Source organism: Mustela putorius, unplaced genomic scaffold (assembly GCF_011764305.1).
Source record: "Mustela putorius furo isolate JIRA1106 unplaced genomic scaffold, ASM1176430v1.1 tig00000107_pilon_pilon_pilon, whole genome shotgun sequence".
Classification (NCBI taxonomy): Eukaryota; Metazoa; Chordata; class Mammalia; order Carnivora; family Mustelidae; genus Mustela; species Mustela putorius.
Genome location: NW_025421284.1, coordinates 720,156 through 741,287, shown reverse-complemented (window position 1 = coordinate 741,287; position 21,132 = coordinate 720,156). Strand labels below are relative to the sequence as shown.

The 21,132-nt window shown below is 53.1% G+C and overlaps 1 protein-coding gene across 2 annotated transcripts in view; it reads left to right on the top strand.

Moving 5' to 3' along the window:
- Window positions 1-19,591, top strand: part of TENT4A (terminal nucleotidyltransferase 4A) — a 46,259-nt gene extending 26,668 nt beyond the window's left edge. The window contains exons 2-13 of one of the 2 annotated variants that reach the window (XM_045089144.1): window positions 529-652; window positions 1,605-1,651; window positions 2,585-2,705; window positions 4,830-4,937; window positions 6,090-6,218; window positions 8,583-8,796; window positions 10,780-10,906; window positions 11,988-12,088; window positions 13,154-13,326; window positions 13,685-13,843; window positions 15,722-15,886; window positions 17,340-19,591. In XM_045089144.1, the coding sequence (XP_044945079.1) occupies window positions 529-652; window positions 1,605-1,651; window positions 2,585-2,705; window positions 4,830-4,937; window positions 6,090-6,218; window positions 8,583-8,796; window positions 10,780-10,906; window positions 11,988-12,088; window positions 13,154-13,326; window positions 13,685-13,843; window positions 15,722-15,886; window positions 17,340-17,531 (1,660 nt within the window). In that variant the 3' untranslated portion in view covers window positions 17,532-19,591. Of the gene's footprint in view, window positions 1-528; window positions 653-1,604; window positions 1,652-2,584; window positions 2,706-4,829; window positions 4,938-6,089; window positions 6,219-8,582; window positions 8,797-10,779; window positions 10,907-11,987; window positions 12,089-13,153; window positions 13,327-13,684; window positions 13,844-15,721; window positions 15,887-17,336 lie in introns of both variants that reach the window. The other variant, XM_045089135.1, reaches the window with a different exon arrangement.
- Window positions 19,592-21,132: the final 1,541 nt, after the last annotated feature.

The following is a 21,132-nucleotide window of genomic DNA, read 5'->3' as shown; positions in this document are numbered from 1 at the left end:
GTGGCTCCTGGGGTTAGGGGAGGCTGAGTGCCAGCAAGGCGGCTCTCATCTCCCTCTTGTGGGAATGCTACTGTTAGAGCTCTGTTCCGAAGAGGGCCCTATCCACCTTGGCTTGGAGACTCCTTGGGTGGCTGGCGCCTTCAGGAGAAGCCAGCTGAGTGGTAGCCCTGGGGGGCTTGGTGGCCTGCAGGGTCCCGCTCTGGCCTCCAGGAATGGGATGTCCTTGGCTTCCTAGGGCGGGCCCCCCACCGTGGCCATCGTGGATGCAGCTTTCAGCGCCCAGAGCAGTGTCCGTCCTGGCGCTGGCAGGGTTGGCCTGTGGGTCTGCACCGCCGCAGCGAGCCGGCTGTGGGGGAGTCTGTCGGGGGCACTCTGGGGGGTCTGCTGGGGGTTTCTTTGGGGGGGGTCCGCCTTGGGGCTCCTGTCTAGCCTGGGGCTCGTGGTGGGAAGAAGAGCCGTTGTGTTTCTTGCGCAGCACGTGCTCAGCTGTAACAGTAACTCGAGTGTGTTTTCTCTTTTGTCCTCCAGACTTCATGAGGAAATCATTGACTTTTATAACTTCATGTCCCCTTGTCCTGAAGAAGCAGCCATGAGACGGGAGGTGGTGAAGCGGATCGAAACCGTGGTTAAAGACCTCTGGCCAGCGGCTGACGTGGGTCACTCTTTACTGCTCTTGGGTCACCCCAGGGATGGCGAGGGCCCGGGCTCCTAGGGTGTCCCTGGCCCTGAGTCCCTGGCTTGGCCCTCGAGGGCCCGGGCTGGGTGGCGGGGTGGCACCCGTGGGTTCCCAGGCCCTGCCTCACACTTTCCCAAGAGGCTGCCGGGGGGCGGGGGCACAACCCGTGCTTCACACGCGCTCTGGGTGAGTGTGGGGACCGTGGGCCGAGGGAAATTTGTGTCTGGAGTAGTGTGATTGCCGTTCTTTTCAGCTCCCCTTGAGGTTAGAAATTCTACCCCTTGTCCTCATTATGCAAAGTAGCATACGTTCCTTTTTGTAGAACTGGGAAGAATTCCCTCACCTCGCACTTCTACTGTGCATGAACGTGTGTGCCTTGAGATGGGGGTCGTGGGCACATGGGGTGCTTGGCATAGGCAGTGACCTGTGTCCTGTGACCAAGCTGACGACGGTCCAGGGCTCCCTGAACAGTCAGCCTGCCCTGCTGGTGGTGACGTAACTGGAGACCACCCAGTGAGGGACGGTGAGCTGGGCTGGGAGGGTTTGCGTGCCCCCAGGGGGCAGGGGCAGCCCCTTCACTCCCTTCCTCTCCTGTGATTTCACTCCGCATCTTTGTCTGTGATCTTGGGTGCCCTGGGGCAGAGCCCGACTTCTGCACTGTAGCTACAGGTTTGAAAATTGTCGCCAATAATTGTTTCATCTCTTAACCCGAGTTTGTAAACATTCCTTCTTGGGGTAGGTCTTTAGCTGGCGGGCAAAGAGGATTTTGCTTGGTGGGGCTTTGCTGCACCCTGCCCCGCCCCCCCCTCCGGCCCCTGCCTGCAGGGCAGGTGTGTCTGGCCCCAGAGTGAGCTTGTGGCCTGCCAGGGCACAGCAGGGGCTCAACAGTGGCAGCCGGTAGAGTGACGCAGCCGCGCTTCCCTTCCAGGTCCAGATATTCGGCAGCTTCAGCACAGGCCTCTACCTCCCGACCAGGTGGGTTCCCGGCCGAGCCGCTCTGCTCGTGCTGCCGCGCGCTTGGGGTGGGCCCATCTGCGTGTGTGTCAGGGCTACAAGTAGGTTTCTCAGGCTAGAAATGGGAGCTAAAGGAAAAGACTGGAGTACAGAGGAAGAATTGCAAGTGAAACTGAATGTAGTGTTAGGATAATTGAATGTAGTTTTCTCTTGCACTCAGTACTGAAGTACGGTGCAAAAGTGCAGGCCCCAGAAATGTGAAGAGCCGCGGGAGCGTCACCGGAAGAAAATGCGGTGGAAGACGCTCTGCTGGTTTTGGATAGGTTTTTGAAAATTGATCTTCCGTTTTAATGAAGATTCAAGCAAAATTCTATTTAGTAGTATTTTGTCTTTTTTAATTGAAAAACATCCAACAAGATCGCGTCTTAAAGTTGTTCTGCAGTGTCTTCGTGTCAGGAGCTGTCTCGGTACCCAGATCCATTTTATGTGCATTGTTTTGTTAAGAGCTTGTGGTCTCCTCACCCACTCTTAACGATTTGGACTGCAGAGGCTGTCGTCTCAGGACTTGGGGTCGGCATTAGCAGGGCCTGTAGGGAATTGACCAGATTCCAGGTGCCCAGGAAGCCCAGGTCAGCAGGCATGATGCCGTGTAGACGGCACAGGAGGAGGAAAGAGCCAGGGAGCCTCAGAGGGGCAGCGGTTTTCATTCCCGACCTCCTCGATTCCCTGGGGATGCAGGGGAACTCAGCCTTTTGGCTCTCCATCTCTGTTTCCAGTAGTTCAGGAAGTGCGCCTTCCCTCCCTCAGAGGGGCGTGCTTCACAGGGGTGTGTGTGTGGCCCTGGAAAGAGCTGGGTGTGTGCACGCCGTGGCACGGTCCGCCCCAGATGTGTGTGTTCCTGGGGAGTGATGTGAGCCGAGCCGAGCCTTCACACTCACTTGTTCTTCCGTCCAGTGACATCGACTTAGTGGTCTTTGGAAAGTGGGAGCGCCCTCCTCTGCAGCTGTTGGAGCAAGCTCTGCGGAAGCACAACGTGGCCGAGCCGTGCTCCATCAAAGTCCTTGACAAAGCTACAGTAAGTGTGGGGCCTCGGCCCGCAGCCCCGCGTGGGCGCTCACCCACCTGCCGGCAGTGTGGTTCGCCTGCGGCTTTAGCTTAGGCTGTGGACAGGAGACCTCTCTCCCGCTGATAGAAATGTACTTGCATTTGTTTAGAATGTTGGGAGCACTAGCCGAGAACGTATTTCATGACGCCCCAAGTGACTGCAGGCTTGAGAGCATCACGCTGCCCTTGGTGCTGAAATACGATTGTTCGACTTTCATGAGGACTGTGAGAAAAAGACGCGTTCAGGGCTGCCATTTCAGGCACACAGAGTTGAATGGTGAAAGCATGCCATCTGCCCAGAAAGTGGTTACCACTGCCAAGTTATATTTAAGAAACAAAATTTGCCTAATTCTTTCATTCAAAATTTTACCCGTATAAAAACCTTTGATCTTGGGGAGAAGTTGGAAGATGAGGGTCCTTTGACGTGTACTCGTCGAGGTTTCTCGGAGTCCAGGATTAGAGACGGCTCAGAAATGAAGTCACTTGCCCTCTCTGTGGTCACGATTAAATCCCGGAGCCCTGTCCTCTCTGGGCTCTGCCGTTTGTCCCGTGGTGTTGGCTTCTCGGAGAGAACAACGTGATGGCTGTCTCTGACCAGGTATCCTGCTTTAGATGGAGAGAGGTGAAGAGGCCAGGCCTGCTTGTCCTGGGCTCCAGAGCATTCTGGAGGACAGACCGCGTCCGGTAGGTGTTGCAGTGACACCACACCGTCTGCTCTGCTGCCAGGGGTGCAGCAGAGAGAGACATAAGGGCAACTGAGCCGCCCTGGTCTTCCGCTGCTCCTTTCTCTCCTTGCGAGCTCTTGCAGGGCAGCCTTCTGCGCCGGGCAGCCTCCACATCATCTGGCTCGGGGCCGCGGAGCCCAGTGTGATGGCTGTGTTTAAGAAGAAAGGTTGTGTATATTGAACACCCACTGAAAAAAAAAGTATTGTGGCACTGTTAGTAATCTCTAGGATCTGGGGTTCAGCCTGGGAGTATGTAGGAGAGTGTGCGGGGGCAGGTGATCACCAGGAGTGGTTTCGGGGAAGCACTCAGTGAGCGTGGAGAGGAAGGTCCCCAGTGGTGATGGGGACAGCAGTTCTTCACGAGGGAGGTAGTATGTTGTGGAGGCTTGGGCTTCTTCTGAAATAGTTCGTGGTAAGATACTTGGAAAAGCGTCTTTTTTTCTGCCTTCCTAGACCACACTGGCTGGGGCTCACTGTGCCTGGCGGTCCTGGTGATCTCCAGGAGTCGCTGTCACCAGCCGCTGCCCATCCCTGTCACAGTGTGTCCTTTGCAGTTTGCCACCCTGGATTCTGTGAGGTGTCCTAAACCTCTAATTAGACCTCGCTCGTTTTGGTCAGAGAACGTCCTTTTCCATTCCTTGGAGGCTGAGGGAAATAAAGTCCTGCCTTTTGTTCAGGGAAGAAGAGTTTTGTGTGGGGGTCAGGAGGAGTGTGGCCTCTGGCTGCTGGGGCGGCTTCGGTGAGGCTGGTTTTGAGCACCTTGTCTTTTTGATGAGAATATTTCCAAAATAGCTTCTTATTCTCCGGTTTTACAGGGAAGTGGTTTTTTGGTTTGGGTTTGTTTGTTTTTTTAGTTAAATTGTCTTCGTGAAAACACTAATTGTCTTAGTGTAGAATTGTTTGAAGAAACGTTAGCACAAAACCCAATTGAAAAACTGGCTTTTAACTTAATCTTAGTGTTTTCAGAACTTCTTGCAAATGTCATTTGGGGACCTGGCGCCCTGCTCCATCATCAGGCACCCCTAGGGGGTTGGAACTGGGGGGTCAGGGACTTCGCTTGTCCTCCTGGAGCCCCGGCCTTTCCGCAGATAGTGGCTGATTTTGAGTCTGTCCAGGAGGGCTGGGCAGAGGTAAACCCTAACTGTTTGGGGGTGGGGCAGGGGCCTGGGTGCCAGGACTAAGGTGGCCGACCCTGGCAAAAGTCCCTTTTCTTCTCATTTTTTAAAGTCTGGGGTTCATGATCTCTCAAGCCCTTTCGTGAGTTAGGGAAAAAAACCTCTGTGTACAACATAGGAAACATTTTGATGCCAGACTGCAGTGAATGTTGGCCATTAAAGCTTAGATTTTTTTTTTTAATTAACTCTTCGCAGGTACCGATAATAAAACTCACAGACCAGGAGACTGAAGTTAAAGTGGACATCAGCTTTAACATGGAGACTGGGGTCCGGGCAGCAGAGCTCATCAAGAATTACATGAAGGTGCTGTTGCCGGCGAGTTAGCACTGTCAGAATGGGGACCTGTTAGGTTGGGCATCTTATGGGACTTTAAACTGAACAATAGTCTTTAATGATAAAGACTTACAGTTGAATTATTTATCTTGCAATATTATTTCTAGAGATACATCGAAGTTATGTAGCTGTTTTGTAGATTTACTTTCCTGGCTAACCACAAAGTTGAGTGTTATTTTAGAGAGTTTGTGAAAATGCTCTTCTCATGATTACAAAATGACCATCCCGAGAGCTCAGTGTGCCTGATCTGCGAGTTAAGTTTATTGGAAGTGGAATGCATCGTGATATAGTTGGCTTACTTTGGATCATCTCAGTGCCTAACGATGGGAGCTAGTGGACCAAGTGTGTGGTCCAGTTAAGTAGATGGTCTTTCGCTCCTGTTTTAGGGAAAGGGTTGAAATCCTTTACAGAGGCAACCTCAGCATCGTAATGTGGATAACTGCCTCTTCCCACAGGTTCAAGGACCTTGTTCCTTCAGTTTTTCCCTTAACTGTGCAGCAGCAGGCTTGTCCGCCTAAACTGCTTCCCTTAACTTCTGGGCCCAGCAGAACATGAAAACAGCAGATGCTTCCACTGGCCCCCAGCCCTCTTCGCCAGCCTCTCCATTTCCTTCTTACCTTCAGCTGCTGTCCATGTTCTTCTGCTCGTGGCTTCCTGCCTCATGGGCTGTACCATCCACCCCCCCCCCCCGCTCCTCTCCTGGGGGCCTCTGGGCATTGGAGTTTTGCGCATCGGTTCCAGGACCTTCCTGGCTCACGGCCTCATCCCCTCCCCTCCTTCCTGCCCCCAACCTGCACCTGTCACGGAGCAAGCTAGGCCTCGGGAACTAATCGGAAGGAAAACACTCCTTTCCTTCTCCCTGAGCTCTACTTTGGGGAGGAGCTCCTCCAGCCTCATCCCTGCTGAGCCATGACCTGGGATGTGGCTCCCGGGGGGCACTTAGCAAGTCTTCACACAATTAATTCTCAGGCACCTAAAAATGGAGGATGATGGGCCTAGAGCCTTCTAGGTGGTAAGAGGATTGAGAAAGCTTTTTTTTCTACTATGTGAAGTTTGCTATGTGACACATCTTTAAAGGTATATTAACTGATCTTTTTTCTTTCTTTTTTTTTTAATTTACAGAAATATTCATTGCTGCCTTACTTGATTTTAGTATTGAAACAGTTCCTCCTGCAGAGGGACCTGAATGAAGTTTTTACAGGTGGAATTAGCTCATACAGCCTAATTTTAATGGCCATTAGTTTTCTACAGGTGAGTGTGCGTTCTCTCTGCAGCCTTATGTGGGAGCACGTTGCACATTCTCCTTTGATGTTGTGAAGCCATTGCCTCGGGGGTTCCCACTGCCCTGGCTCTGCACGCTTCTGCTTTGTTTTAGAGAAACTGACTTCTGATTGTCACAATACAACTATTTTGATGGGTACTTCTTTCCTCCTCTCCTTTACAGCTCATTGTCATAGTTGATTGCACAGTTTGAGGGGGGCAGGCTCTCCTCGTCTGTCTATCAGGCTCATGCCGGTCTGAACTTGAGGACACTGTCCATGGAGAGACTTTCATGTCTTGATGGACGATAAAAAACCGATTTTCTTGGTTACTGACTGTGATTTATGAAAAATTTGTTTCAGAAAAAAAATTAGGAAACACATATGGTAAAAAACAAATTGCTGAGGAGAGAGCCTTTCTTCTCAGATTGACAAGACATAAATATTTTGTCTCAGATTTTATGTTGCCCTTATTTTATTGAGTACCGTGGGACAACCTGTCAATAGAAAACCTACCTAGACGTATTAAGTGCTGTGATGTTGGTACTTACTTGACATATAAGATAGTTTTATTTAATATGTGTATACACTTACTTACATGTTAGTTACTTAACATATAAAATAGTTTCTGAGTTAATGGAAACCTTAACCCCATTTATATTTTCTTGAATGAAGGATATTCTGTTTTTCATGAAATCTTTCCTGTATCTTCTAGCTGTTTCTCCACATTTGTCATTAATTTTGTATTTGTGATTGTGCTTAGGGTTTTTTGTCCAAATTCAGCTCTTTTTCCCGTTAATACTGCTGATGGAGGTCGCGGTCACGCCGCCTCATTATTTTGACTTCCGTGGCGCATATTTGCCAGAAATACTGGAGGAATAGTGAAAACAGAATCCCCGCACCTGTTTTCTTACAATTTAATCACATTGCTTTGCCTTCCGTGTTTTCCTCCGTGATGCTACCCTTGGAGACATTCTTCCCTAATGTTTGGATATTTTCTTTTGAACTAAATATAACCTGTTGCTCTTGACTTAGTTCTTCATGTTTTTCCTGATTTGAATTATTTCAGTAGCCTTGTTATCATGCCTGCCCCTTGTTTCTATGGTGCTGGGCACTGGCCTCAGTGCCTCCTGTGTCCTTACCCCATGGGGTCCTGGCAGCAGTCCCATGACCCCACGGAAGCTCCCACGCAGAGTGGCTGGCTGGCTCGCCCCTCGGTGCCTTAGAGCTGTGCCTGTCGTGGCGTCTGAGTGCCTTTCTTGACTCACTGAGGTAAGAGGGCCCAGCCTTGCACCGGCCAGCTCTCGGGTGTTTAACTAGAAGGCAAAAGTGAGAATACTGTCCTGCCCGAGCAGATCCTCAGAAGCCACAGTGCTTGTGGACCCTAGAAATACTGGTGAGCGTCTGGAGGTGCCTCTCCTCAGGGAGTTGTGAGTTGTAAGTTCTCAGCCCTCCTGCTTCCGTCAGGAGCTGTGATTTCCCCTGGATGTGACCATCAGTATCCAGACCTGCGCCGTCCGTTAGACCTTCCCATGCCTCTGGCGTGTCCTGGGTCTGCACAGGCCATCAGGGACCCAAGCCACACGTGCCGACTAAGCGCTTGTCCTGTGGCCAGCCAACTAATTGTTTAATTAATTTGTTTTAATTAACTTAAGTAGAAATAGCCACCCATGGCTGTGGCTGTCCTCATGGGCCGCACAGGTCTGCACTGTGGGCCTCTTGGGTCAGGACGATGTCCGCAGACAGAGGCCGATGTTCAGAATAGGTCCATTACCTGCTTGAAGAAAATGTGGCACTGAACTGGGGCCGGCACTAATCAGTGTGACAAGCAGGGATGTAAATTTGGTGTAAATATTATGACACAATCCTAATCACCTGTACACAGTTAAAAATTAATCTCTCCTCTTCCGGACTGGCACACTGACACCGTTCAGTCTCATACTGCCCTCTGTGGGTTGTCTTGAATAATGGGATTAAGGTTAGAACCTATAGCATGATGTCTAGTTGACTCTAAATTGTGGAGAATACGGTCTGCTTAGTGATCCATTTTGGGTGACTTGTTAATCAGAGGTCTGTGTCAGTAGGAAGACCCTCAATGGATGATGAGTTTCAGAGAATTAAAATGTAATAAAAAATCCAGATTAGAGGTTTTCTTTCTTTCCAGCACTGTGTACTGACTAAGGCCTCCAGGCTGCGCGGGTGCCTCCGGGTGTCGCCCGGAGCGCCCGCAAGGACGCGGTGAGTGAGCAGGCGGCGCTGGGTTGTGTCCTTGCCGAGCCATGAGGTAGCGGACCTCGCTGCATGCAGTCTTCAGAAAGTGACTTGAGTCCAAATGTGGGGTCTGTTGCTTTTCCAGTTGCATCCGAGAATCGATGCCCGGAGAGCCGATGAAAACCTTGGAATGCTTCTTGTAGAGTTTTTTGAACTCTATGGAAGAAATTTTAATTACTTGAAAACTGGTATTAGAATAAAAGAAGGAGGTGCCTATATCGCCAAAGAAGAGATCATGAAAGCCATGACCAGTGGGTACAGACCGTCGATGCTGTGCATTGAGGACCCTCTGCTGCCTGGTAAGGGTGCCTTGCTCCTCACTGGCTGTGAGCCGGGGGCCTGGCTGGTGGCTGGTGCAAGGGAGGGGAAGCCGGTGTCTGCGGTCCCCAAGCCAAGCTCCTCTGCCTCGATGCCGGTTCCCGCTGTCCTGACAGTTAATGGGGATACCTTCGGAAGTGTCTTAATGCCTTCTGGTTCACTTCTTATAAAGTTGGAATGTGTTTATGTTCTGTAATTTACCAGAAAAATGTAGAAAATAAAAATTAAGGAATAAAAGTTTATTTTTTCTGATTAGGAAGGTATTTGTTACATTTCATCATAAACCACTCACTTCCAAAAAGTATATCACAGAAAAGCAAAGTAGACCACAGTCCCCTTCCATTCTGATGTGCATTTCTCCATTTTTTTCCTACATGGATATTAATATTTATTGCAGTCTTGTTAGTTAAATGGATCATGTAATACATATAGTTTTGCGACTTGTGTTTTTCATTCAGAACAGCTTCTAGATCCCCTCCGTGTGTGTGGATGGCATGTTCTATTGTGCGGATTGCTGCATTGGCCGTCCCGAGGTGGTGTCTGGTTTCCCTAGTTCTACTCCCAGGAGCATAAGGAAGGGCACGCCTTCCGCCCTCATTAGGGTTGGTCTTCATAATCCTCGCTGCTCCGATAGATCCATGCAACATACATGTGCCTTGAGTTTGCATTTCTTTTTTTTTTTAAGATTTTATTTATTTATTTGACAAGAGATCACAAGCAGGCAGAGAGGCAGGCAGAGAGGGGGGGGAGCAGGCTTCCTGCTGAGCAGAGAGCCCGATGCGGGACTCAGTCCCAGGACCCTGAGACCATGACCTGAGCTGAAGGCAGAGTCTCAGCCCACTGAGCCACCCAGGTGCCCCAAGTTTGCATTTCTTTAATGATGAGTGAGGAGAAGCAAATATTTATTTATCTAGTCCACAAATACTTATTGAGCATCTAGTATGTGAGACACTGTTGTTACTGTTGGTGATGAAGTCAGTGACAGGTGACAAAAAGTGGTGGAGACCTTCCGCCCCAGGTGCACTGCACCTGTCTTCCTGTTGTGCACATTCACATGCTTTGTCCGTGTGTCTGCCTGGCTGTGTTCCTAGTGACTTTGTGGGATCCTGCCTCTTTTCCATCGTCATGCTCTGCTTTTTTTTTTGCCCAAGTTTGTCCCTTGCATCTGTATTTGGTGTTTTTTGTTATTCCGTTTCTATATATATTTTTAATGTCCTTAAATTTAATGGATTTTTTTGTTTGTTTCATTTCATGGCTGCTGGAGTATGAAATTCACTTCTTAAGAATCTTGTGGCAGGAAACTACTGAGGGTCCTGTTGTTCACAAGTAGCAGGACTGACGGATGTTTTTTCAGTCTGGCTTTTCCCAGCAGCAGAGGAACGTATTTTCACATCCGTTTGTCTGTGTTTGATCAGTTAAATTACAGGGATTCCAGTGTCTTCAGTGTCTGTTTAAATGTACTTGAAAAACGAAAGCCCACGTTATCACTGGATTATAGTGTCAGACCTGGAAAAGAGAAAATTCCAGTCCTCAGAATGGCTTCTAGAACGTTCTGCTTCCTTGAATTGTGAAGAATGAGTTCATGTGAATTAAAATCCCAAACTGTGCTGTTATTAAACGTTCCTTGACTGGGGTTCACTTGGTGACTGCAGTGACGGTGGCTTCATCTGATCTGCCACCCATCTGGTCCCAAGGAGACCTCATGCGTTCTGCCCTGAAGGATTCTCTTCCTGCAGGTCCGGCGGGTGCTGACTGAGCTGCAGGGTGCCCGAGCCAGGGGCCCGCTGCAGTGCACGCCCTGTCGGCGCGGCTGCACTAGGACTGAGGCTGCTGCCTTGGCTCTCTGGTGTGGTCAGGGAGTGTGTCCATGGCCAGGGCCCACTGCAGAAGAACTGGGACGATCACACAGGTCTGGACGAAGGGCCCGGTGTCTGCAGGGTCTTACAGCTGCCTTTCTGTCTCAGGAAATGACGTTGGCCGCAGCTCATACGGGGCCATGCAGGTGAAGCAGGTGTTCGACTACGCCTACATTGTCCTCAGTCACGCCGTGTCGCCCCTCGCAAGGTCCTATCCCAACAGAGACTCGGAAAGGTAATGCAGGTCATGTGTCGCTGTCCTGGGCTCACAGCCCTGGTGGCCTGGCAGCTCCCTGCCTCCGCCTCTGTGCGGCGGGGGCGCTGTTGGCCTCGGTTGTTGGCCTTCATGAGGTTTATGGATGGGTTCGCCATTCATAGTACATTCTGTGTATATCCTACTACATAGGCGTAGAATGTGTACACCAGTATGCACCATTCTAGGACCTTCTAGTAGAACTTGCGATGATCGATGAGGAGGGCCACGTGTGGTTCATCCGTGGCTGAGCACTGAAAATTTCTTACTTGGGGGTTGTCCACCATTTCTTCAGGGCATTTTATTTTGGGGAAATGATTTCTGGCCTTTTCCCACTTTGGAATGTGATGCTTTTTCTTCAGGTTGTTCTCAAAATGCACATGATGAGCTTAAAGGGAGAGTACACGTGGGTCCGCACCCCCCCCCCCACCCCGCGTCTCTCCTGCAGACCAGTCCCTCATTCTGCGTTTGAGCTCACTTGTGCAGTGTGCACTTTTATTGGCAGCGAGAAATCCTGCAGAGTGGCTGGGAGGTGGCGGGGTTGGCGGGCGGAGGGAGGGAGTGAGGGCAGTGGAGAGGAGGAAGAGGAAGATGGTGGCGAGAGGCGGCGGGCGCTGTGCAGCACCGGGATCCCGGCGCTCGCACTCACCGCCTTTCGGTGGGTTCTGTGCCTCTGCCTACTCAGCGGGGCTTTCCGGCAGGGCTCTGTGCCGGGGTCCGCAGTCTCGGCACCGTCTGCTGGTACCAGACCTTTGTGGGTGCTGGGCGGGGTGGGGGGGTGCTCTCCTGCTCATGCGCAGGGTTGAAGCCAGCTTCTGTAGTAGCCGGCTCTAGGCTCAAGGACATCTGTGTAAGGGAACCCACTTTCTCTGTAGTGTGATCTCAGAGTGCACTTGGGCTCCGGCATCAGAAATCAGAACACAGTTTGTAAAATTATTTTGGCTTTCTTGTTTTTTCTTGACAAAGTGATATGTTGTTGAAAATATAAAAGAGCTAGTCAGAAGGGCTTGTGGGTTCCGCAGCCGCTCTGCAGCACGTTGGTTCCCCCGCTGTCCCTCTGCAGTACTCTAGGAAGAATCATCAAAGTGACCCAGGAGGTGATCGACTACCGGCGGTGGATCAAGGAGAAGTGGGGCGGCAAGGCCCCCCCGGCACCTGAGCTGGGTGAGAGCTTGTCCGGCCGCGCTACTCTTGAGCTTCTGATGCCTTGACGCGGGAGTGTCTTTCTGTCCCTCGGAGTGTCTTTCTGTCCCTCGGTGCTCATTGTTCCCTCTAAGGAAAGGCCTCGTCTTCCGTAAGCGTTTCCAGCTGGGAGATTTAGGGCAGTGGGAATACAGTGCCTGCCCTGCACGGACCTTTAAAGTTTCCTGTAGTAACTGCATTAAAAATGTGAAAAGAAACAGGTGAAATTCCTTTTCCTATTGTATTTTATTCAGCATAGTATTGAAAATAGTAATATTTCTTTCTTTTTTTTTAAAATATTTTATTTATTTGACAGACAGAGATCATAAGTAGGCAGAGAGAAAGGAGGAAGCATGTTCCCCACTGAGCAGAGAGCCTGATGTGGGGCTCGATCCCAGGACCCTGAGATCATGACCTGAGCCGAAAGCAGAGGCTTAGCCCACTGAGCCACCCAGGCGCCCCCGAAATAGTAACATTTCAACATGGAGTCTGCATAAAGAGTCTTGGAGCGATTCCACCCCCCCGGGCTGGTGCTGTGCCCATGACACCCGGTGTGCACAGCGCTCCCTGCCCCAGCCTCCCCAGAGACGTGTACCCTGCTGCAGAGTCCCTAAGATTTACAGTTGAAAACTGTTTACACATCCAGGTTGTTCTAGACATATCTCAAGGTTGTCTAATAACTGAAAGATGTACAATTTTTTTAAAGATTTTATTTATTTATTTGACAGAGAGAGATCACAAGTAGGCAGAGAGAGAGGGGGAAGCAGGCTCCCTGCCGAGCAGAGGGTCCGATGCGGGGCTCGATCTCAGGACCCTGAGATCATGACCTGGGCTGAAGGCAGAGGCTTAACCCACTGAGCCACCCAGGTGCCCCAAGAAGTACAGTTTTTAAAATTAAGTAAATTAGGTAAATCAGAAATCAGTTTGGGAGTCTTGTTAGCAACGTGTCCAGGCTCCGTGGCCCCTGTGGCTGGAGGCTGTCTGGCGGGGTGTGTGCGCGACTGTTCTCTTAGCGAGTGGCTCAGCTGGGCTGTGTTGTTCCCACAGACAACAGAATTAAGATAAAAGAGCGAGTAAGTGCTTGCGACGGGGATCCGCCCCAGCGCCTGGACCCGGAGGCCCCCTTCAGCCAGCGCCTGACCTTGTCTCTGCCCAGCCCCCAGCTGCTCTCGTCCGGCTCTTCCGCCTCCTCAGTGTCTTCGCTTTCCGGGAGTGACATCGTGAGTGTGCCCTTGGGGAGCGTCCGTCGCAGGGTGCGTAACCTCCCCTCCGGGTGTGTCTGTGCAGCCCCCCAGACAGCACCGCGGGGCCCCCGCTCTGCCACGAGCCTCTGCCGGCCGTCGGGGACCCCATCCTTGCCTCTCACACAGCTGTAGCGACTCCCTGGGAGAGCGTCTTAGAGCTTGCGTGGGGTGACGCGCTGAAGTGAGGGGTCTGTCCTGTCCCGTGTTCCCTGAGGGAACTTGGTGGGAGGGCATCTCAGTGGCTCGGGCCATGTGCTCGTGCCCTTCTGCGGCAGCGTCATGAGGAAGCAGCACAACTCTCTGCGGTTGTCCCCGTTGTTTTTCCTACTCCAAGGACTCGGACACGCCGCCCTGCACAACGCCCAGCGTTTACCAGTTCAGTCTGCAAGCGCCGACGCCCCTGCTGGCTGGTCTCCCCACCGCCTTGCCCATGCCGAGTGGCAAGCCTCAGTCCGCCACTTCCAGAACGCTGGTCATGACAACTAACACTCAGGTATGCGGCGCGCCGATGCCCTTCCTCCAGACGGGCCCCTGGGGACCGCGTCTGAGCTGGTGCAGGTGCTCTGGGGGCGCCTGGTACCATAGAATTAGAGACAGATCTTCGGAAATCTTCAGAAGGTACATTCCTATCTTGTAGGGCATCCTTGTCCTTCGTGGACAGATCAAATTAACTCCTGTCATTCTCTAGAAGACTGTGTCCTTGAGGATCACCCTGTGCAGTGTTTGTGCCTGGGGGGCTCCTGGCTCTCGAGCACTGAGGGTCTTCAGACAAGGTCCGGGTTGAGCATCTTTCTGAAAATGACTGATACCGTGCCCGAGACTGTGGTCCTTGGGGCCACGTCAGTTGGATTCTGGTACTACCTGCCCCATGCCCCTGGCAGGAAAGGACCACCGTCCTGCTTCCTCTCAGAGTGTCTACATTTATACTGTCAAGAAGTTTACACTAAAACTTTGACTTCCTCAAGTTATTATTAGACAGTATATAGAATATGTCCTCTGTTCTTTTTTTTCAACTTAGATGAAATTAGAAGCCTGAAAGATAATTTAAAAAATATTAAGTGTGGTATCCAAGGTTAAACATAATTGAACATGTATGTGTAAAAACCTGTGTTAATTCACCTGTGAAGGAAGGTCATCTCTGCGGTGTGGGTTGTAATTTGAGCAGAGAGCGATGTGGGCGCTGGCAGACCTGCAGATTCCTGTCTGTCATCGGGCTCTGCCCTGGGAGGGCCAGTTCTCACGGGGCTCCCGGGCCTTGGGGATGGTGTCAGTCCTGCGTGAGCCTAACGCTGGAGCCCAGGGCAGTGGTCTCCCTGATGCTGTGTGTGTGGTTCTGGCTGGTCACAGGCCGCTGCTGGCACCCTGGTCCCCTCTGTCACTTTGCTAACAGCAGGTAAGGTTGAAGCTAAGATCATTTACATCGTAAGCCAAGGCTCGAGGCCCACTTTCTCGTTTTGTTTCTAATCTGTAAACTTGGCTTCTAGTGGAGTAGCTCAGTACGCGCCCGCCGTGCACATCACCGGCACTCTGTCCCTGGGAGTTTGCGGACGACAGAGTGCCCCGCTTGGGGTGACATGGGCCCTGAGAGCCGGGGGCATGAGTCCAGCTGACCCAAGCGTTGGCTCTTCCCAGGGACACGGGCTCCCGGGTGAGGGAAGACCCCGCCGAGGAGAGAGCCTGCTGCATGGGCTCCAGCCCCCCATGTGTGGGCTCTGTCGCCCCCATAGAGCAGCGCCCGGGAGACCCCAGCTCCCGCTCCATCCACTGCTGTTGGGGTGGCGCCGCAGCCAGTCTCCGAGAGGGCAGATGCGTGGGGCTCCTCGGGGTGAGCTGTGCAGGTCCCGGAGGTCTGAGAGAGCTTCGCACCGGCACCCCTGCCCGCGGGCTCTGTGATGCAGAAAGACAGGCGGTCCCAGGGCCGGAGGGACGGGAGGCAGGGAGGGACCAGCCTTCTGCGGCACCCATCTGCAGGCCGGCAACCCTCCGCGGGCCATCGCCTCGACCGGTGTCCGGCCTCCCGTCCTGGGTTGCGGGTGGGGCTGCGTTTCCGCTCTGTCCGGAGACCAGGGGCAGGTGTTACTCTGAGGACTGATCTGTTGAGCTGTGGCTTGGTCTTTGTGATGAAGGAGACTTTACGACTGGCGCGTCACTGGACCTGCTCTCTGTTGGAGTGCCATTGCAGGGTGTGGAATGCTTCTGATGCAAAACAGATGCCTTCAACTTAGAGGCAGACACAGACTCCGTGAATGAGCCTGTTTGCAAATGGCCGTTCCGTTCGAAGCAGCGCCCTCCCCTCAGGGCCTCAGCACAAAAACTGCTGACCTCTGTTGGCCTGGGGCCTCATGGATGCCTCTGGTCTTTCTGTTCCTAGACCAGGTTTACGATACCTCCACCGACCCTGGGGGTGGCCCCCGTCCCTTGCAGACAAGTCAGCGTTGAAGGGACTCCGGCGTTGAAAGCTGTCCACCACATGTCTTCCCCGGCCATTCCGTCCGCGTCTCCCAACCCGCTCTCAAGCCCTCACCTGTATCACAAGGTAGGCCTCCCGCCTGGCCCGGGCCCGGTGTCCACAGCCCAGGGCTTCGCTCTCTCCGCCAGAGATGGGGCTCCACAGAGATGTGATTTAAAACGGAATTTGTTTTCTCATCATTCAGCTTCCTGTTTGTTTTTCTTTGTGGTGAATGAAACTTTAAAAGTTATTTTCAAATATAGTTTAAGCATCTGTCTTCCTTTTCCACTGAATTAACTTCCATGCCAAACACCTGGCTGATACGTCAGGAACAGATGCTGGTGGGACCCGTGGCGCGGTGCCGCCCGGCCTGTGTGGCTTCACCGGCTCCTCTTTTGTGTTGGGCGCCCGGGGCAAGGGCCCTGCATGGGGTCTGCTTTCTTGGTTCCAGCGGGGCCCCGGGAATGCATCTGCTGGTGCCCTTGTGGCTTCTCTAAGTCCAGAGTCTGCACACAAGCAACTGTTCTGGAGTAGGAAAACAGGTTGTTAGCTCATTCCCTGTGCCCTTGAAGGGCCGGAGTGTTTCTGAGAACTGTGGCAACGTTTGCCTGTAGGAGTCAGGTGCAGTGTCTGAAGGTGAATTGTGTTCCCTTGGGCTCTGACGACACTGGGGCCACTGACCTCGATGACCGTTGTCCATTTCTCTGTTGCTTATCTGACTGTATTTTGCCGGTAAGTTTTTAATGTTTAGGGGTTGGCTCTCTGAAGCTGTCATTAAGGCCAGATTGTTGTGTTCATTTGGAGCTAAGTCAGGGAGCTTTCCTCCTGGGATTCACCCCTCGGGTCACAAGGGGGTTTTCAGGGCACCCCGGGCGTCTCCCGCTGGCCTGCTGGAAGGACGGGCACGAGAGAACTCCTTGAAGGGGAAAGCACCTTCCTTAATGCATCTTGGCTTTCCCGCACAACCCCCCCTGCTGCTTGTTTGCTCTGCGCCCTTCCCGAAAGCGGCCGTGTTCTCCTGGTGGGCTTCGCGCCAGGCCGCGGGTAGAGCAGCAGCCTGAGTGCCCGCCTGGCGTGTGCGGCGTCCCTCCTGTGGGAGCCGGAGTGCGGCCCGCTGGACGTGAACTCCTGCGTGTGTCTGCACGACGTCAGAGCTGAAGCGGGGAAGATAACGTTCTGTGCCCACACAGGACCAGTTGGGAGCGTGACGCTCACGGCTTCAGATGCGAGAGTGTGGATGTGCTCTGAGCCGGCCGGGTCACTAAGTGGGCGCGGTACTGTCTGCTGGGTGTAGCGGTCCCTGTGACCCTGCAAGCTTGGGGCTCTGCGCTCCTTCCTCCTTCCGTCCCCGGGACACTGCACGTGGCAGTCGGGTGCAGCCCTTGTGCGCGCTCCCCGTCCACGGGCCTGGTGTGGGGGGGTGGGGGGCGCAGCTGGGGCACATGGAGGCGTGCTGCCCCCGACCGAGCCCCGCAGCAGCGGCGTCTGGGGTCTCCCGGGCAGCTGCCCATGCTGCCGTCCCGCTCTGTCTCTCCAGCAGCACAGCGGCATGAAGCTGTCCCTGAAAGGCTCCCACAACCACAGCCAGGGCGGCACGTACAGCTCCGTGGGCAGTGGAGGCGTGCGGCCCCCCGTGGGCAACCGAGGACACCACCAGTACAACCGCACCGGCTGGAGGAGGAAAAAACACACGCACACGAGGGACAGCCTGCCCGTCAGTCTGAGCAGATAATAGCCCCTGATGGCGCCTCCCGCCCCCCCTCCCCTCGGCCTCGGCGCCCAGCCGGGAACTGAGACCAGCATCCAGCACGTCGGCCCGGGCCCCTCGGACCGCCCGCCGCTGACCACTCTGCATGTCCCTCGTGTGGTGGTCACGTCCATCTGAAAGAACAGCTCCTTGTGCTCATCTGTGAAGCCTTATTAAGCGTGGACGCTGTGTCTGCCTTCCCGGGACGCTTCTCCTTCAGGGCCGGAGCAGGTCTGGACCGGGACCGGTGGTACCGGCGGCCGGTCTGGGTCCGTTGTGGTTGGGGTGTTGCCAGGGCACGTCCGCCAGAGTAGCAGAGGTCAGCCCCCGTTCTCGCTCCTTCCCCAGTGGGTAGGGTTGGGAGGTCGCCATTGTGTCACTGCCCTCACGTTTTGTTTTCAAATTTCAGAACTGTTTTTCTATGTAAATATTGAAAACTTATGATTTGTGCAATAACTCAGATATTTTTATTTAATTCATATTTTCACATAAGTTATATTTAAGGGAGGAGGTTTTTTAAACAAGCTTAGGTCCTTTCCCGAGTCGCATTTTCTAAGTTGGGTTCATCGTGTCGGCTGGTTGTCTGAGGAGCACCGCTACCAACACCGCGAGGGAGGGGCTCGGGGTTTCTTTCTGTGTTTTTCTTTTGGTCAGACACGAGGCCTCTCTTCGTGGCGGGGGAGTCGAGCAGCCCCGCGCTTCCCTGCAGGGGCTCGGCTCCCAGGCCTTCTGACCAGCTGCCCGCCGGCCCTGCCGTCCGGCCTGTCTGTCGTCTCGCTCTGACCGCAGACCTTTAACATTTTGGTTTTCGGTTCTTTTCAAGTAGACAACAAATCCAGCATTTAAAGTGCCAGAAGTATAACTTTCTAAGGGGAGAAAGGGTTGTCACATTATAAAATCTTAAAAAAAAAAAAAATATGTGAACTTTGAAGTGCTTCGGTTTGTTTTAGTCACATAGCCTGCCAGGATGGGTCCGGTGACCATCAGCGCGGACAAGGGCACCCAGTTTTAGGAATGTGGAGAAAGGAATTATGTTGATTCCGTTGAGGAATCTGTGTAGTAGTATGCGTTCGTTCTGTTAAGAGCAAATCTACGAAGAGTACTTCAGCTGCTCAGTGCACGGGGGAGTATTTGTAACGCGTCGCAGGAGGGCACAGCCCGGGGTCGGGGCCCGCCCGGAGCAGCCGGCGCGCGACCTGGAGAGCAGACAGGTACACTGTGCAGGTGTGGTGTGCAGGTATGGTCTGCTGTGACAGCCGCTGTCTTCGTTACCTTCTTTTGAGCAAGAATATATCCACATGGCCGAACCCTGAGTTTTTGGAGCACCACAGTTGTCCTGGGTGTTAGTTGCATCTCATAGGTCACCTGACCTCCCGTTTTTAAAATGGGGGGTTCCGGCCCTGCTGAACACTACAGGTAGGTTGGTCTTTGAAGTCCACTAGTAGAGAAGGTCAAGTCAAAGAGACTGAACTACCACGACATCTGATGGATGTGCGGAGCGGGGAGCTCGAGTGTGGCCTGGGGGCGGGGTCCTGGGCTCTCCCCCAAGACCCCCAGAGGCTTGGCTTTTCCCCGGGACCGGCCCCTGGCTGTGGCTGTGGCTTCTCCAGGGGGCCTTCCAGAAGAGAGTAGCACATGTTTGCAGTTCTTGATGATTGAAAGTTATCAAAAATATTTAAAGATATTTAAATTGTGAATCTATTGATAAAGAAATATTTATAAAAACTGATACGTAGGCCTGTACTAATCTCCACACATTAGCAATATTGACTGTCCCCCTACATTAAGGAACCCCTGTGGGCCGCGGGTCCCGCAGGGGTGCATTTTAAAGCTCGATTCACAGACACAGGCGCCACGCTCCACCCTGTTGTGGCGAGCCGGATGAATTGGCCTGGCCACCTGTGGTCGCGCGCTACACGGTGAACAAAACGGTATCATGTTTCGATTTTTTGTGTGTGTGTGGACAACAATGTGGAAGCTAAAATTGACATATTTTTATGTAAAGTTTTTCTATTCTTTGATTTTTAATAAACTTTGGAAACCAGGTGGCGTTTGTGTTGGAATGTTTGCTTTCCACTCAAGAGGAAGGGCGGCTCTACCATTTCACATTCTTGAGCTCAAACGGAGCAGTGAAAAGTTCCCTTCTCCTTGGTTTGGGGACTTCAGAGCTGCTGTGTACAGAGGAACGGCAGCTGAAACCTAGGTTTGCTCACCTTCTGGGCCGGGAGGGAGTCCCTCACACCGTTGACGGGACACCGTCCATGTGCCGTGTCCGACCAGCCCGTTGTGTGGTACTGTGGCACCGATGATGCTTTCCGGAGAAACTGCTCCTTCTACATCTCCCTTAGGTCATATTAGATCACTTAAAAATAGCACTTCACAAAAATTTTCTTTTTGAATTAGCACAAGCAGGGGGCAGGGCAGTGGCAGAGGGAGAAGCAGGCTCCGCTGAGCAATGATCCCGACCCCAGGACCCCGGGATCATGACCTGAGCAGGAGGCAAATGCTTAACCAACTGAGCCACCCGGCGCCCCTAAGAAGAACACATTTTAAACAGCCAAGCAGTCAAAATGTAGCTTAAAATGTAACATATTTAGAGTTTATGAGGAGGTATTTAAGGAGTCCTACAGAGCAGTGAGTGACAGAACCACGTGTGTCGGCTTCTCGGGCCCCGGGAGGGTGTGTGCTAGAACTTTCCACCGTGGGTCCTGGGACAGCCTTTCATTTGCTCCTTCCCCAAGGGTTTCCAGAGGGCTGCCAGCAGGGACTTCCCCGAGGACACAACAAGACCCACACGCAGCACCTACATTCTGACAAGGCTGCAACTACTGTGCCCCCACGTCAGTGCTGTGAACAGCGGCTGCAGGCGTAGTGACAGGTGTGTCTGTGGCTAGGGCCACTGGAAAGCCCTTGAGCTGGGACCACGTGGCCTGAAGGAGCTGGCACGTTGGTGGCACAGCAAGGAGGCTGTGGAGCACTGGCCAGGAGCAGGTGCAGAAGCCGAGACTAGGGGGAGGGGAGCCGTGACGGGAAGGCAGAGGGTTTCTATGTCCCTGTGGCCACTCACTGGTGAGCGGCTGGAAGTGGTGTTGAGGTGGTCCAGGTGAGCAGTGACCACCCTGGGGGGCCCTGGGCAGGTGGCATGGGGCTGGCGAGGCCACACTGATGGACTGGGGCGGGGCCCCGCTGCCCTCGGCCCTCTGCACGACACGGTCCACAGGAGCCCCAGGCCCCTAGAAGGAGCCCATCGAGTCAGTAAGTCACACCTATCAGCCGGGAGCCCAGGGCGGGGGGACCACCTGTCTCCGGCTCAGGGCAGGCAAGAGGAGGCCCTGTTCCCTGGGCCTCCCTGGGAAGTGGCGGGGCAGCAGGGTGGGTGCCTGAGGCCGCTCACGGCTCACACCGTCTGTGCTACTCAGCTTTGAGTGGAGGACCCGCAGGTCACTGCAGTGACCTCCAGTCCCCAGAAGTCTTAGGATTCCAAATTTGCTCCCTTGTGGCCAGGGCTCCCTGACTACTTCCAGTTGTGTGGGGTCATGCCCCACCTTCATCCACGCTCGAGGTACTTGGGGTTCGTGTGCACAGA